This window comes from Drosophila rhopaloa, unplaced genomic scaffold (assembly GCF_018152115.1).
Source record: "Drosophila rhopaloa isolate 14029-0021.01 unplaced genomic scaffold, ASM1815211v1 contig_178, whole genome shotgun sequence".
In the NCBI taxonomy this organism is placed as follows: Eukaryota; Metazoa; Arthropoda; class Insecta; order Diptera; family Drosophilidae; genus Drosophila; species Drosophila rhopaloa.
The window spans coordinates 11,589,270-11,607,142 of NW_025335059.1; the positions used below are offsets into that span (position 1 = coordinate 11,589,270).

At 38.9% G+C, this 17,873-nt stretch overlaps 1 protein-coding gene across 1 annotated transcript; it reads left to right on the plus strand.

Annotated features, from left to right (window-relative positions):
- Positions 1–1,702: 1,702 nt before the first annotated feature.
- On the plus strand, positions 1,703–2,377 carry LOC108052157 (mitochondrial import receptor subunit TOM20 homolog). The gene has a single exon (XM_017134488.1). The coding sequence runs from the start codon at positions 1,805–1,807 to the stop codon at positions 2,237–2,239; it is 435 nt and encodes a 144-aa protein (XP_016989977.1). The 5' UTR covers positions 1,703–1,804; the 3' UTR covers positions 2,240–2,377.
- Positions 2,378–17,873: the final 15,496 nt, after the last annotated feature.

Consider the following 17,873-nt stretch of genomic DNA (forward strand, 5'->3'; position numbering starts at 1 on the left):
ATGCTCGCAATCGCATTATTTATGCAAAGCTGGGAGTCCAATTCCATTCAACCAAGTTGGCCATGCACGAGTTCATACTATCGTGGGTGTACTTATTACTCAGCCATTGCCAAAAGCTGGGTGGCTATGGGTGAAAGAAAATTCGCTCAAAAAGCGAATCCTTTCAAATGCTCGCCAATCATATCTATATCTTCTTCAATTCAGCTCCTTTTCAATAGTTAAAGGGATGCCGCCTTTATTCAACACAGAAGCAAACAGACTCCTGCTTAAAAAAAGGCAGATATTTGCTTAATGGTAAGCGATTACAGAATGTAATTGAATTGCAAGCCGAGAACGAAACCGAAAACGAAATTTAACCCCATCAGAAACCACTTGGGGAACATTAAACTATCTAATTGAATCACAAACATTTTCAGTGCACCACATTCGCGTATTTTCCATGCAAACTGGATAGAAACCGAAACCCAAACCAGAACCCAAACCAAAACCAAAATCCAAGCGCTACATTTTTATTGCCTGGTTTTGGCAGTTGGAGAAAAAGCAGCGCTAATGCGTTAAATTGCTTGTTGCAAAGAAGCCACAATGAAATCGATGGACGAGATGGCGAGTGGCCCACAAGGCGTTTTTTATTCGAGGTAATAGGATTTGATGGGTTCGAGGAGTTTCCAGCCTCAGTCGGAGAATAACAATTTGCATAATAAGTTGATGTTTGTTACGCAGTTGCCCCACTTGTCAGTCTCCTTTTCCATTGTCATGACAGCCGCAAAAAGCCTTTAAGGAATGAAAAGGCAAACCAAAAATCAGCTGAAAAGATTCTATTACCATCTATGGTACATATGTTGGGTTCTAGTACACAGACATATACATATGGTGCGGCGTTACCCAGGCAACAGACTGAGGTTAAGCCTGGGGTCACACCGCAAATTGCCAGAGCAAGTAAGAGTGGTCTGGCACCAAATTAGGTAAGTATCATATCGAATTAAATGGCTTCTCAATTTGCATGCATGTTTCATTCAAAGAGCTCAATAGTATTGCCTTAATAAAGAGCTGTCCAAAAGGTAAAAGGTCATCTGCATTACCAAAATTAAGCGGAGTCCCGTAAATTTAACTGTCACGGCCATGTTTCTGTCAGAGCATTCGTTTCTTATTCCACCAAAAGGATTGGCATTTTATTTATTTATTTTTTTTTTGGAATACAAAATGTTTACCTGCGAACTGCGAGTGGGCAAATAAAATGTAAAAGAGGGAAGTAATTGGCAGAATAACCCATCTCTTAAATGGTCAGTTCCATATTTATCAATGGCTGTTGAACTAAGTTTGCAATTAATATTTAAGAATGCACAAACATGTAAAATGTTGCCGTTTGGTTTGAAAGGAATTTGGATGTGCATTTGTTTAAAATATTTCAGTGGTGTCTATGTTAATGAACAAAAGTCGTTTTACAAATTGATAAATTCGTAAGTAATTGAGACAGCAGTCCCATTCAAATTGTTAGCTTGCCATTTTAATGGGGATGCTATTAGCTTAAATTAATACATTTTATGAGCATCAATTTAAATTTATTGGGGAAGCACATTAGAAATAAAGTTGTACCTTTATCGACAGCTTTGTTTTCACTTTAAATTGATCACATTTAATGTCGGTTTCTAACTTCATTCAAGGCAGTGTGGTGTTATCTATCAATCCATATTCAAACGTCTCATAGAGAACACAACTTGTTGTACACAGAAGGTATAAACTTGTCGTTTAGACGCAAACATCAGAAATTTTGAACAGCCCAAAAACAGACGAATAAAATTCGAAAATGATTGGATTTGGGGGCACTTTCAAGGTTTTGGCGGCCCTTTCGGGAATGATGTTCATGGGCTATTGCGTGTACTTCGACAAAAAGCGTCGCAGCGATCCCGAATTCAAGAGGAAGTTGCACGAGCGGCGCAACAAACGAAACTTCGCATCCTTGAGGTCCTCAGGTTCGGCTAATATGAGCGACAAGGACATCGAGATGTACTTCATGACCCAGATCCACAAGGGCGAGGGCCTGATCACGAACGGCGACATCGAGGGCGGGGTGGACCACCTGATCAACGCGATCCTCGTCTGCAGCCAGCCGGGAAAACTGCTCCAGGTGCTGCAGAGCACCCTGCCCATGGAGATCTTCACCATGATGCTGGTCAAGATGCATGCCTACGAGGCCGCCGAGCGCAGTTCCCCCGTCATCATGGACGAGGAGGAAGGATAGACTTTTTGGTGCTCCAGAAAATTAAGGGTCTCTGTTTTTCTTCACGACCAATTGGATAAGTTTTCTGTGAGGTCTGAGTAGCAGGGAACATTCTTTGGTTCACGTATTTCGGGCAAATACATACAATGTATACTAGTATCTGGTCTTTTGCGTTGCCATGGCCAACTTGGCCAACAATTTTGGGGAAACTTTGCAGCCATCAGCCAAGTTGGCAAATTAATGACTTCGATTATGTTGTCTAGCGTAAAATTTTCCATTGCCATGTTATCTTCATTTCGATCGATGATTGGTGGTAGGAGGAATTGCTAAGCCCAGCTAAGTAACTTTAAAGCAGCAGTCAAGGCCTTTGCTTTCAGAGTTTTGTATCCATGTGGGCAGAAGTTGTAACAAGTAAATAAGTATGTTACAATCAACAGTTTTTAATGCGTGAAAAGCTTATTGTTTTTGTTTTTTGTTGTGACCGATTGTGATTAACCTTTAACCTTCCGTAAAGCTTTTCACCAAGTCATCAAATCTCAATTTACTCGCCCATGCTTGCTCAAACAATCACTCGGCATAACAATTAAATTCTCAGCACGGATTTTATCCCACTGTCGAGATTAGCATGACAATTGCGTTCTACCAGTATCTGCATTTCTCATGTCGATTGGCAAGGGTTGACTGCCCACTGTTCACTAACAAAATGTCCGACGTTCCATTTCCGGCTATGCGGCATTTACGCTTGCATGGGTGTGTGTCCGTGTGTGAGTTGTGTTTGTGTTGGCCAACAATGGCAGGCAAACAAACCGTCCTTCTGGGAATGTCCTTCGTCGTCCTGCGGCTTTCGTGCATAATTTGCCAGGAACACACACCCTCAGCACATCTGACCCCTTCACGGGAATTTGTCATCCGGATGCGTTTGATTGATGGTCTAGTGGTATCGTCGATTGGCCAAATGACCGAGAATACCCACCGCCAACTCTGCTCGCTTTAAGCTGTCGAGTTGGCCATTAGAGACATCTTGTTGGAGAACTAAGCCCCACGGGCAACTCAGTTGAGCAAAGGAACACCACAGCAGATATTCTGCATCTCTTAAAATTTGAAGGGGTTACCTATACAACGAAAGTGGTGGGCTGTGAATAACAGACCTTCAGACTAATTTCAAATTATAATTTATATGTCCATATGTTAATTTCCTTTGAACAATTTATTATTTAAAAAGGAGTTTTCCACAGGGATTTTTAATAGAAAAGTGCAAAGTGCTTACAACATAAGAAGTACTCAACTTTTGCATTCTTTTTTGCTTCACCCTTGTTCTATGACCATATGACGCCCAACCGAAAGTTGAACCAAGTTCATTTATCTGAATATTAATTCTAGTTTCCCAAAACCCTTCTCTAACTGTTTTATTGTGTGTTCAAGACTTTAATGGACGATGGACCACATTAAAGGGTAACAATCTCTTTAACGCCCTTTGCTGGCAATTAATGAGTGGAAAGTTCTCGATTCGAGTTCCCGCGAATGTAATTACATAAAGACCTTTTGCGGTGTTCTCTTTTCCTTCCTGCCATTGTCCAGTAATTACCAGATAAAATAGACAGTCGAATGGTCAGGGAATTGAAGCTTTGTTGCCCGGCACTAATTTCCAAGCTAAGCAGCAGGCTATAATGATTTTCGCTTTGAAGCAGTCTGGCATCAAAGATTTTGCCCAAGGAGCAGCGACTAATTTAATGAAATATCCTGGAAGAATACCGAGCCCGAGTGTCTCGACTTTGAACAGTGCTGTGCTCAATTATTCCATCTCATTTGGAATATTGGCAAATTAGTAAAAGGTATTTGACCTTTACTGAGTGGCACTCCAGAAATTCTGCTAAAAGAAATCAATACCACATTTTTTTTTTGCAAAATGTCAAACGTAGCAATCGTCCCACAGAAAAAATCAATTAAATTAATTGATTGAATTTTTTGTTAGCCTTATAAATACATTTAACACATATGTATGTAGAATGTGTGTTTATGAGACCTTTTATTGACAGCTGTTTGGCTTTCGAATTCGATGGAATGGCCATTACCATAAAGATATTAATAAGGCTCAAAGCAGGAAAACATTGAAAGAAATAAAGGTCGTTTATGAACATATTAATTATTTATTTTAATTTAAAATTAAAAATAAAAAGTTCATAAAATTTTTGAAAAATAATCTATAATCAAGTATCAAAATAATTAATTTTGGCTACTTCCTTGAAACTTTTTTGGTTAACAATTAATTAATTGACCAATGAAGTAAACATATTTTTCCCAGTATTTGCCATTTTCATCCCAGACTAACTGGGCTGCTCAGAAAAAGTAGTTAGGCCAAATGGAAATCGAGACAGACATGAAAGTGCGAGTAGTGCCTGGGACGTGGGGCCACATCAAACAGACTAATTGGTCGGGGCAACCACATTCGCCAGGAGTTGTGGCACGGGAGATTAATGAAGGGGAGGTGTCATTATCGCTGATGCCCAATTATGCCACGGCTGGCAAATGTCATTAATATCTGCCCAGAATTGGGGATTTCCGAGCATTGTTTTTCCAGCAACCTCAGAAATTCAATGCCAGAGATGACTTTAACATAGTTTGTTTAGGCAGAGTGAAAAGCGTACCATTTTCACCCCTTTTTATTTGGAATTTGCTCATACCTTACGCTTGACTAAACTGAAATTTGCCATAAGCCGTATCAGGGCAACAGAACAGAAAGACAACAGAAGTGAAAAAACGAATCAAGCCCAACCCAAGTCACCCACTTCATAAACCATTTGGCAACGCACGTAAGTTACACAGTCTCACAATGGCGCTCACACTCACACTCACACTTAGGCACAAAAGCCGCTGCCCCTCTACACAAACAAACAATGATTCACACGCACGGAGACTTTCATTTCCTGTCAGCGGAAGTGGTTGCTCCGCATGTGTGAGTGTGTCAGGTTCTATATCATTGCTTTGCACTTTTTGCGCACGTTCCACAATTTTTACCCTCAGCTGTTTTGAATTCCATTTTTATGTTTGCCTTCCGAGCATAGGGACAAAAATGTGCGTCCAAGCGTTTGCATATAGTAAAGCGTAAGTTCAGTACACCGAATGCATTACGTATACGCCATGTGTGCTGGGATAAGAAAGAAGAGGAGTCGTTGTTTGCAAGAAGGTTTTCGGCAAACAATGGGAACATGAGATTCTCTGCAATCAAGTGTGATTCTCCAACACGTTCCAACACCATGCAAACAGCAAGAATGCGCATATTGATAGTTTACAGCTTTCACTAGGGGAAAGAGATTATTGTGAGTTTTCCAGCTGAAAATAGAGGATTTACAACACTAAACAGGTTTATCTGCGAGTATTTTCCATGCAAAAGGGAAATAGGTCTAGACTTTAGAAGATACGCAGAAAAAAAAGAAAAATTGGGGGCGAAAATTGATTAAATTTGCACTTGCTTGCAATCGGTGACTAACTCTCGCAACTTTTGACTTTAATTCCTTGTTCGCCTTCTTACAAAATTAGGAAAAGCCCAATGGATTTACATTTAAATTGACATTCTCTCTTCCGTAAATAAAGCTAAAAGTACTGCGGTAATAGTTTGAGACTTATACAACTTAAAGAGCTTCAAAGCCGACACAAGAGCAATAAGAATTCATTTTATAGCCTTTCCTACCTGGATAACAAACTGCATATGGATGGCTTCCTAGCACTCAACTCGGGGCATGTAGAGTCGGGACCGGTCCATTGCAGGCTCACATCATTGTTAAGTGGAATTAGGGGAAGGACTATTTTATTGCAGCAATTTCCACTAAGCCAAAGCCAACAGCCGGAATATATATAAATCCTGCCGGCAGCACCGCAGCAGATATATTGTTTGGGGCAAAGTCTGCAAAGTTTCCAAAAAGGAAATGCGCTGGCTGGCTTTACTTCCTTCAGTTTGTAACTTTTATAAGTATGTTTATAGTGTGGGCGTATGGGTGTTTTCGTCTGAGCAATGGTGGTCGTACACGCTAGTCCTGCCATCAAATTGCATTCTGTTTGCATAGCCGCCCAGTAACCACTTGCCATGAAAGTTCCTCTCAGCACCCCGCCTACTTCTCGACATGGATCGAGAGGCAAGTTGGAAATGTCGTCAAAGGATTTGTGACGCAGAACTCGCAGGACCGACTGCAGCAAACACAGCGCAACAGCTGGAAAACCAATTTTTACTAAGTGCTGACGCACCCTTCGATTCTGAGATGTCAAAAACTAATTCACTGGCTCCATTCCGCAGTCGAGATGGGAAATCTACATACTGCCCGTTGGCCGGCGGAACATTGGCCTAATTGCTGCCTACCAATTTAAAAAAGGTCCTTTGACTGGCCGTGGCATCCTGCGTGGTTCCGCTGCCACTTCCACCCTCGAATTTGTAGGCGATGCGGCGGGAAATGATGGAAACTAACGCTGCACCTGTGGCACGACACCACAACGACAATCGGATGGCACGGAGATTAATGACGGTCATCCCCTAGCAAACTATGCACTCCAAAAAAAATGTGTCATTAATTGCAGTAACTTTAAACTTAAAATACAAGAATACTGCTGATGTGTTGATTTCTTTGCAAGCCATTAATAAACTTCATTTCAAAATTAAATTACAATTTTTGAACTCTCTTAAGATAATTATTTGATTTTAAATTTATTTTGATTTCAAATTTATTTTTATATTTCAGTTTTCGGTTATTACATTTTTTTGTATATTCATAGTGACACTTTAAGGTACAAACTAATATCCAAGAATAGAATATGGCTTATTTGAAGGTTTGTTTTAAGTTGGGAGTAGGAATTATTTAAATTTTTACAAGTTAGCTTTATTATTTTATTAACCTATTTATTTAAGAAATTCCAACAGTTGCATAAAATAACCATTTTTTTCAGTGTGTCTATCGCCTGAGGACATTTTTCCTGCCTCTGACAATGTGGCAGTGTGGTTTCGCCGTTGGGCTTTCTGGAGTGGCACAGGGTCTTGGGCACCGGAGTGCTGAAAAATGTAGCCGCATGTTTGCGGTGGCTAACAGCGCCTTTAGGGACTCGCCAAGTCGAATGAGGAATGACAAAAAGGACATTCAACTTGCAAAACTTGCTTATCCTTGGCCAGCGGGTGGCATTCTTGGCAAGCATTGAGTGTACTTGGCAGTACTGCCTGTATCTCAGCCCGTCTAGGAAAACTAAAATTGAATTTAAACTTTAAAGAGTTGTTTTTACTACTTTCTTAAACCATGTACATTTTAATATTAATTGAAGCTCGCAGTATGTTTAAAAGAAAATTTCACTCCTTAAATATTAAGAGCTCACTCAAAATCAACTAATATTTTGTCTTCTAAGCATTTTAAACTAATGTTTGCTTTTCTTATCTTCAAAATGTTTTCCCCACAAAATAAATGTTGACTTTAAAATGAAATTACAGTGAAAATCCTGCCTTATCATCATTCAAGACCACACAGAGCCTGGCGCTGTGTGAGAAGTTTAATCAAAATAATAAACTCAGTTTGTTTTCTAATTTGCCATGCAAAAAAGTTTCAAGGACGAGGCTGGCAGGGCTCGGCATTGTTATGTCTAAGTCCATTATCTCCATCTTGGGAGCTCCCCCCGAATCTCATCCCCAAACACCCAGGATACCTACACCTCTGCAGACGTCTAAACAATATAACACGCCTACTGTTACAGTTCATTTGAATGGAAGAAATTTCATAGGAAATGAAAGCAGCATATTGGACTTCTTGTCGTAGAATGGGATCGGAAAATTTCAAATGCAAATTAATAAGCAGATGGGAATGATTCCGAATATTTATTCATAATAAACAAGATAACAATAACAATAATGTCACATGATAAGCTCAGTCAAATGTTATCTTTCCGTAGGTCTCTAATTCGAATTGGGATCCATAAATATTTATGAGTTTTGGGCTCAGACGGCGTAAACAAATGTGTAGAAAAACTTTCCAAATTTTTCCAGGCGCCAACAAGTCGTTGTCACATCAAAACGTATTAAAATGTATTATTTAATTTTACGACTGAATGTCAGGCAAAATCTGTTTTATATTTGCAAGGCTATTAAAAAGCCATTTCCCAACTTTTTATACTATGTTTATTAGCAGCCAGAAACCAAAAATGATTGGTTAACTGGATTCTGCTAGGTAAACATTTACAATGTTACTCTACGAGAATTTTAATACGAATTATTTTATTTGCATGCGCAAAAACATTTGGTGACTCTGCAGTACAATTATTTAACTGCACTTGACAACTTTTTTTTGCGACTTAACTAATTTGCTAACATTTACTCGGCCATGCAAATGTTTTTTATTTGTTTAATTTTAAAAGTACATCAACGCGCAACGATTCATTAATTAGCTAAATAAGCATAGCTAAAGTTGTTATTTAAATTGTACTAATGATGTTAGTGGTGCTTATTCATGGGCTTGTTTCTGATTATTTTGTAGTAAGGTTTGACTTTGTTGCTCTCAAATGGGTGTAGCCCTTTACCTTTTATCACTTTTTTGTAAGTACTACTTATTTTTAAAATTTATCTTTATATGTTCCCCTTTAAAATAAAGCAAAACAAATAAATTAAAACTCTGAAATCGCTGCATGTTAATTTGTCAAATAAACCACAAGTGGATAACAAAAGGCTAAAATGTGCTGATCTAGTTATATGTATGTACACATATTTTACTTCCAGAGTCCTTTCAGCAAAATCCTCTTACCGTCTTATGTACGCAGGTGAGCCATGCTCTGGACAGGTCACGTTCAATGTCCACTTTCCAGGGTCAACGTGAGCCATATGCCGAACACAAGGACAGTCGCTTTAAACGCTGGTAATTAAACGCATTCTAGCACATGCTGCAGCATCTCTTTTTGCTGCCTGTGCACTTGGCCTTTATATTTATTATTTACATGCATGCCCGAATGTCCAGCCCCCGAACTGCCCCCTCGAAATGCTGTGTGAATATTGTTTTAATATAGAACATGCCACAAGGAGGCGAGGAAAATAAAGTCAAAGTGCGCCGTTTGGCAAATTAAAAGAGACTCAATGTGTGCGACTCTTAAAGTGAAAAAAGACTGGACAGGGGATGGGCATTGAGTGAGGGCCGCCAAGCTGGCTGTTCACGTGGCGTATACGTCATGTTGGCTGCCAAATAAATCTGCGCCCACAGAATGCGCGAGACGGACTTGCGGTTGATTTTTATTTCTCTTTACTTTTTTATTATTCCCTCCCGTTTGGCAAATTTATGAGCCGCGTATAATGTTGATTTAATATTTATAACAACAATTGCCATTTTCCAGAGAGCTGGCCGTCAAGATTTTAATGCGCCCTGGTTCAAATGTTTTTACGTATTTGGCAAATTAAGTTTACTTATTTAGTGAATTCCTTCATCCTCACATCTCAGTTTAATGCTTCTCTTTTCGGGATTTATTTGTGCCGCAACTTAAATTTTTATTCTCGGCTTACGCGTTTTTATGGTTCATGTTGATCATAAAGTTGCTAAAATAATTGAAATGACATGGCTTAAGTGAGTGCGGAAGTTTCGTTCGTTTGTTGTTTCTCTGTCATTGCGTTGGACAATTTTGAGGTTGTTTATGATGGTAGCTAATCGCCATCACAATGTGATTGGGGTAAGATGAGCCCAAAGGCAGACCAAGTTTGGACAACTTTTTAAATGGAACAGAGCTTCCACACACACAAAACATGCATGGCAGTTGCGATAAACGGAGTGTGGCTAAAACTTTTTCGGAGAATGTCCAACAATTAAGGCAATGGGTTCTGATTGAACAAAGAAAATGTGATTTAAAGATTACAGTTTTGGCCTTGTAATTAATTCTTGATTTTGTTATATAATTATTTGTATTTTTAAAAGACACAATTATATAAAATGGGTTTTTCAAAATCTGATTAACCGTGAAAATTATTAGGTTAACAACCAATGTAAAAACAATTTAAAAGTTGTACGGATATCTTTAAAAAGGATAACATTTTTATTGTCGCAAGAAAATCGACTTCTTTTACTAAAAAAAAGCAAATTTGCAGGCCATATAAGAGATATATTACTTAAATAGAAGAGGGTAGATTTAAACTTTGCTTCTACCGATTTTATCAAGGACGGAATGGAAACATGAATTTGACTTTAACATTAATTAGAAATCGAATACAACCAAAAATTTCCAACGAAAATTGACAAAAACTTAATAGAAAACTGCATGCAATTTTTGCGGGTGTCACTCAGTTAAATTGAAATCCTTTACCTTAAATATTTGATTTGGTTTTCACCCACAATTTTCGCTTGGGAACAACTTTGATGAAAGGTTTTAGGTAAATGTGAAAAATAATTTGATCGAAATCGAAACTAGAAATGCAATATTCAGCATTCCTCTTTTAGTCAATGGTTGACTGATGATTGCTGGCACAAAACTTTGCATATTTCATCTATAACTGCGGTGTGTTGGGATTGAGCTGGAATGTTTGCAAGCCAGGAGAAATTGTGTTGTCAGGACATCGTGTTTTACATTTTATTTAAATAGGCAGCCGTTGGGAGGACCAATTTTCACTGGGGACTCGACGTGTTTTACAGCTTTTTACGGTAGAGAGTTTTGTAACTTTGGCGCAACTTTGTCGTTAATGTTCGGTGCCCATTTAAGTTGCCGGCGAAGGGGAGTATTTATGCTGGCGTCGTGTAAACTCGGCGTCTTTCCCATTAACATTGCTCTTTCCGGAGCCAGGACCTCCACCTGCGTCATCAACAACTTTGGCCTAAGCCATTTGGCCAAAAAGGCAATTAGGTGAACCTCAAACTGAGTGTGTGAGACCGGCATTTGGGGCAGGATTAGTAGTATTCCGCACAGATGGGACGACCCAGATTCGTTTACATGGGTATGCAAATTTACGCTGCAAACGTGACAAACCAAAAACAAGCAAACATACTTGGCCAGCAAAATAATTGACAAAGCACCTGAGATTGCCTCACGTTCGAGGAGTGTTTTCCCAAGTTTAATAGAGCGTTGAGGGCATTTTCAACAAGTGTTGCATCAATTTTGCTCAAGGCTATGGACAATTGCCTTTTAATAAAAAGCCTTCCTAGCTACCATTCAATTTTCTCGTTTCAGGTCTGCTAAAATGTTTCCCTGTTCCCAAATTTTAATAAATGTTAGAAACTTTGCCAACTTTTGCGACTGAATATTTTTTCAATCCCAACCGGGCTGTGACCTCAGCAAAGCAAACCTCAACGTAGCCAACAAAGGCTCCTGGCGACGGGAGCAGTCATGAAAGCCGTAAAAATATGAAGAGGAAGCCGTTGGGCTGTGGGACCAAACCAGGCAAGGACAGTCCGCTTTTTTCCCATTTACACAGAGAAAATGCAGTTGGATAGAAAACTCTGGAATAGTGGAATTATGAGGAGATATCGCTTTGAGAAATTAAATAGAAATGTATTATAAAGCTTTTGGCAAATGAGTTAAATTGTTTAGGACTGACAATATAAGTTTTTACATTGAGTTAATTTTCTATTTTTAAAACATTTACTTTCTCTATATAATGTTGTAGTTTATCTAACCGAAAACTACTACTATGTTCTAGGGAGAAGTAAAGTTTATCTTGGAGTATTTTAAAACAACCCTTACAAGATTGGTCGTTTTAAATATTAGCATCCCATTGATAAAGCGCATTTTTGTTACCGAACAATTTGACTTAATCTTAACTTTCTCTTTCCAACTAGAACCCACTTTTGTTTAAGAAACATACTTAAATTGATTGTTAAGAACTTGGATGTATTACACTATGTTACAACTTGGGAGTCAACTTTTTCTGAAAGCTAGCATGCACACCATTTTTGAGGTAATATTCGGATTGAGCAATCTTTTAGGAAATTTTACTTTTATTAATGTACATTTTTGGTGTAATTATACCCGTTACTCGTAAAGTAAAAGGGTATATTGTATTCGTGCAAAAGTATGTAACAGGTAGAAGGAAGCGTTTCCGAACCTATAAAGTATATATATTCTTGTTCAGGATCACTAGCCCAGTCGATCTAGCCATGTCCGTCTGTCCGTCTGTCTGTCCGTATGAACGCTGAGATCAAGGAAACTATAAAAGCTAGAAGATTGGCATTTTGCATGTAGATCTTAGGAGTTCCTACGCAGCGCAAGTTTATTTCAAAATGGTGCCACGCCCCCTCTGACGCCCACAAGCCACAAGCTGTGGCCACAGTTTTGATGCTATTATGAAAATTTTAATTGATATGTATTTGTTTCGTCAATACCTATCGATTGGCCTAATAAAAGTTTGCCACGCCCACTCTGACGCCCAAAAACCCATTAAACGCTTAAGCCTGGCTAGCGCCTACATTTCCGCCTTTCATGGCGCCATCTAACGGGTGACTTTGGAACAGCTGGCCAAGGTGCTCAACAGAGTCAACGTTAATTCTCGATAAGGATTTATATTAAAGGAAATTGCGATGGTTTTCATTTGTCAATACCGAACTATATCCCAAGAACTATGCAAATCAAATCAAGTATGTATTTACATTGTACACAGTTGCAATTGCATATTTATATTAAGTTGTTTAGCTGAGTAACGGGTATCTAATAGTCGAGGCACTCGACTATAGCGTTCTCTCTTGTTTTTACCCTCAAGTCATTTAATCTATTTGTGCATTACAGCTTTTTTTGTAACTTATTACACGTTTTTACCAGTGCAGCATTCTTACCAATATTTCCACTTCATCCTTCCAATTTCCTTTTCAACCTTCTCAGCCAGACGACACACCGTCAAATCGTTGGCAAAGTCGGCATAATTCAATTTGTGCCTGCTGAAAGCTGTCTGATATTTTACGAGGTTCCTCGGAAAGGGGCGCATTTGACTCCCGACGGGCATAAATTAAGCGTTTTAACTGCTTTCGCCGGCACAAGTTCTGGTTAAAAGGCGGGAAAGAGTTTAAGTGTTGAGCCCAGTCTCGTTTTGTTCGACACGCAATTTGCGTTTTTGTGTGATTGAAATGGAATGCTTTGTGCCGCGACAGAGTCGTAAACTTAATTTGACAAATTGCGAGCTTAGCAGGCCGAGAACCGAGAGCCGCCCACTTCCACTTTGAAATTCATATGCTGTTCTTGTTTTTTCCTTGTTTGTGTTTTCCCCCGCTTTTTTGAGGCTGCCACATAAGCGGCTTAATTGCGTGCCTTTTGATAGGATCATAAAAAAGGCCAAACGATCCGAATCGGAATTGTATGTGGCTCAAATGTGGGTGCAGTTTTCAGCTCCGGAAATGTGTCGCCAGCTTGTGAAATTTCATAAAAGGCATTAATTAAATGAAATAATTTCCGCACATGACAAGTGGAATTGCTAACCGAGCAATTCGGTTGTAATGCGGAACAAAGCGGCCAATAAAGGAGTAAAATCCTTATGAAATTGCATCGGCGATGAAAAAGTGTCACGTCCCATAACTGCTTCCCCTGGGTGCTTACGCAAATTGATTATGAACTAAAATGGAAAATTTATGCAGTCCCGCCTTCCGAGGAATAAGGAGATAGTAAACTATTAAGGACTTAACTGGGCATCCCGTCTGCATAATTAGAATTTCAGGTGGCTTTCATTAACGTTTTCCTCGAGCTCCACTTTCGCAGTTTCCTTCTTGGGAATTCAAAAAAATAATGCCAAGGAAAATAGTTAAAAAAGAGAAGCGTGAAAGTATTAAATGCCCCGAAGGTTTTTCCACGGTCACCCCTTAATTCCAACAAAAGTCTGGTTTTCTCATCGCCTTTGGCTGAATTTCTCAGGTTGAAATGGCACTTGTTGCTCTTACAAACACGAAAGGCAAATAAATTCTCCGTAAGACCCTTCTTAATATATACACTGAGGTCAGTTGGCTGAGCAGCTTAAAATAACAAACATTTCGTAGACTAATTAGTAGAGAGGCCAAGAGGTCATTGAGAACGGCCAGGACTCTAAAAACTAAAAGGATACTCTTGTCCGAACCGAAGCTTTTGCAAATTTAATTAGCCAAAACAGGACGAGCGGACAAGCACAGTGGGCACAGTGAAACTGGCAAAAAATACACATGTTGAAACTAAAATTCTCTTTAAACATGATAATTGAACTTTCCTAGGCACACACTTTAATTGAATTTACTCAGCATCTTTTTTCCGGTTTCCTTCCACACCATTGCAAACAGATAGCCCAAGTTGGGCGAAAGAAACCCATGTTACGTGCTGATGTCTAGGCCATAACACTTCAAATGTAATGGCCAGATCGATGGGCCAAACACAGATAAACTGACATGGCCAAATGGACTGGTCAATGTCTAGCTGAATGGGCCCAAATGATCCCTTTTTCTTTTCGGACAAGTTCCTGCCTTTGATACGGCTGACAGTCAGAGAAGCCAGAAAATACCGAAGACAAATGACCGCTGAGCAACAACCAGGGGCACTTTGGCCAACTTTTAGTGGCGAGTAACAAAACTTGGTCAAAGTCACTGGCCATAAAACCCAAATCGGCAGTTAATTAAGGCTTCACTTGTCCCGAAAGCACTTCTCACATGGCCAAACTTGGGGCGAAAGCTTGCATTTTAATTAGTCGAGCAGTTGACAACGACATTTGAACTGTCATATTTAAAATGCTCGTCCCGCACAAAAGCTGTCGTAAATCAGATTGTGGTTAAAGGGAATTCAATCTGGAGCCGGACTAAAAATAAAAGCTGACATTGCTTTAGATTTCAACAGGGTCTGGCAAAAGGGGGATTTATATTTGGCTCAGTAGAATAACAGCCATTATTTTTGGCTTCTCGACCGTCAAGTGTCTGTATGCAAACAAAGGAATGAGTGAAACAATTTTATCAAATAATAGCAACACTAAGGCAAAAATACAAACTGCTATTGACGTCATGGTTGTCGACATTTAAATGCAAAATACGAGAAGCGAAACGGGAAGCTCAAAAATAAAAACAAAAAATCACGGGATTCTTTGATTTCTTTGATGTAAACATTTTTGGAGCTTGTTAATGAAGACTAAATTGTACAAGTATATTTGCTTATGAAATTGAGAAATGCCAACGCGAGGAACAACCAAAATAATGGAGTATGAGTGGCAGAAGGTTGAAAATGTGTCTATTTAGGCCGAAAAAAGAACTTAATACGCCGGTTTGGCTGCAGGGATGTGAAAGTGAAACTGATTTGATTTCATAAAATACAAACCAATGCTATATCAAATGAAATTCTCAAAATTACTCTGCTCGCTGAAACGAAATAAAAACATTTAAGAATTATTTACATATGTTAACTAAATACCATGAAATGTATCGACTTACAGATTACCAATTGATTCACTTTTATCTGAACTGTATTGTTTTCTTTTTTGTATAAGCTTTAAAGCTAAGATAATTTTACGAATAATTATTTCTGCTTTAGTTAGTCCTGAGAAATATATTATTGTATTTCAGGAATTTCCTGCTTAAAGGTTTAAGCTTCAATTCAGTTTTCCTTGTCACCCGTTTGCTCCAGTTCAGTTGCTGGTTAATTCCCCTTTGCATAAATTGTGTATCATTTGAATACTGTTGAGCTTGATATTTGCATAAATAGATAAAGATATTTCTCAGAAATTTGAATAAGTTGACGAGCAATGAAAACAAAGCAGCAAAACAAAAATTGAAAGGATAACCTCGAAAGTCTAGGAAAAAGAACAAAATGAATTTGAACATTTTTCGAGTTATGCATGTGAAGCTTAATTAAAGGCTACATTTTGAGAGGCAGTGAAAATCTTAAAGGAAAAGCGTGTTGCAGCGACACTTCCTAATTGAGATTCCATAACGGCTGCCATCATTTGCACAGTTAGTTAAACAAGGGGGCGAGCAAATTTTCCTATTTGTTTAATGCCCTGCGTCGATTCACCAGCAACTGTGGGGTCCTTTCCCCCGTAAATCCTATGAAAATTGGAGCACTGGTTCTGTCCACCCGTTATAGGTTCCCAGTCACGCCTCTCCGGCCGGGGATCACGTCGGAATGGCAAATAGAAAAGGAATTTCCACGCCTGCCCTTCTATCGCAGCAATGCTGGTTTTTCTTTTTTATCTTGTACCGTGAGAGTGGCGCATGTTTGTAATTGCTCAGCGATTCAGCATTTAAGCGCTTTTGGCACAAATCAAAGCCGGGAACTGGGCACCGTCGGATTGGATCTGAAATCTGCCCCGGCCGCAATCTGCGGCTAATTGGAAAATTCAGAATAAATAAACCAAAATATGTAAATTAGGCTAACCCTTAGAGGTAATTAATTTCACTTAACTCAGACCGAGCTTGCGTTTTAAAGCATTTCGGATGCAAAATATTTCAATAGCGCTCCAGTTTCGCTGCTTTGGACATCGGTGCGTATACTTCATCTGCAGGCCGTAAATCAAGCGTGGCATGATGTATGGATATCCTGCGGCTGCAGAAGCCCTTTCGTCCTTTCCGCGGACAGTGGTAAGTAAATCGAGCCTCAGACGAGGTCTTATCAGTTTTATTTTTGAACACACACCGCAAACAAAGATTAATTGGAATGAAAAAACGAAAACAAAAGAAACAAGTCCCGCAGGAACCCGAAGCTTAATAACTTTTTGGTTTTTACTTTCCTTTTTGTTACAATTAAAACAGCTACTACTTAAAATTGTTAATTCCTATAAAATGGTTTTAAGCAAGAATAGAAGGAATTTAAAAGCTGGAAAGTACTCGATTGAAACACTAGATCAAAGTGTAGCAATCACTCCTCCAATATACTTTTTTATCGCATTGGCAATCGGCACAAAAGCCTTGCCATTTTTCAGGCTGCGCAACGCCTCTTTGGCAATTCCCCCTTGACATTTCGTCCAGGCGCAGTGGTGGCACCCACATTCTCATATAAATATATTATGAGACGAGAAACCGCTGTTCAAAAGGCAATTGACTGGAAAAAAGGTGGCCAGGTCCGATGTCCCAAGTCAAGTGAGTGTACAAACGTTTGGACATCGGTCAGGTGGCCTTCGACCCGGCCGGTCCGGTGGTTCGATTTGTTTGCTGCCCCTTATTTGGGTAATATTTTTCTTATCCACAGGTCGACAGCCAATTTCTTTGGCCATTGCCGCTAATCATGGACACGTGCTTACTTGTACTGAGTTCTGTATAAAATGAAGACCTGTTTTTAAGGCTTGCCATTTCAAATGTCTTTCTTTTTAATAAGATAATTGAAATTAATTGAAGAATAATTGGAACAATAAACAAATTTGGTTACTTATGTGAATATTATTCAAAGAGATTCCTGAGTTCTGCATAAGATTTAATACCTGTTTTTAAATGTTATAAAGGTTAGCTGTTTTTGAAATTAAATAAAGAATAATCACAACTATAAACAAATTTGGTGCATTCTTTTATTGTAGTGTTCTACAATAACATTTTCAATTTCATTAAGTACAAATTTAGTGTGTTTAGCAAAAATAAACAAAAACTGTTAAATATTCCTGGTGAATTTTACACTCGAAAAACTTGTGTTTGTTTTACTTAGTATTTCTGTTAGAGCATGTAAAACGAGCTAGGATGCGCGTTGTAAAATAAGTTGCTGGAGTTTAAATTTATTTCATTAATATTTACACACGATTTTCCACTCCAGAGCA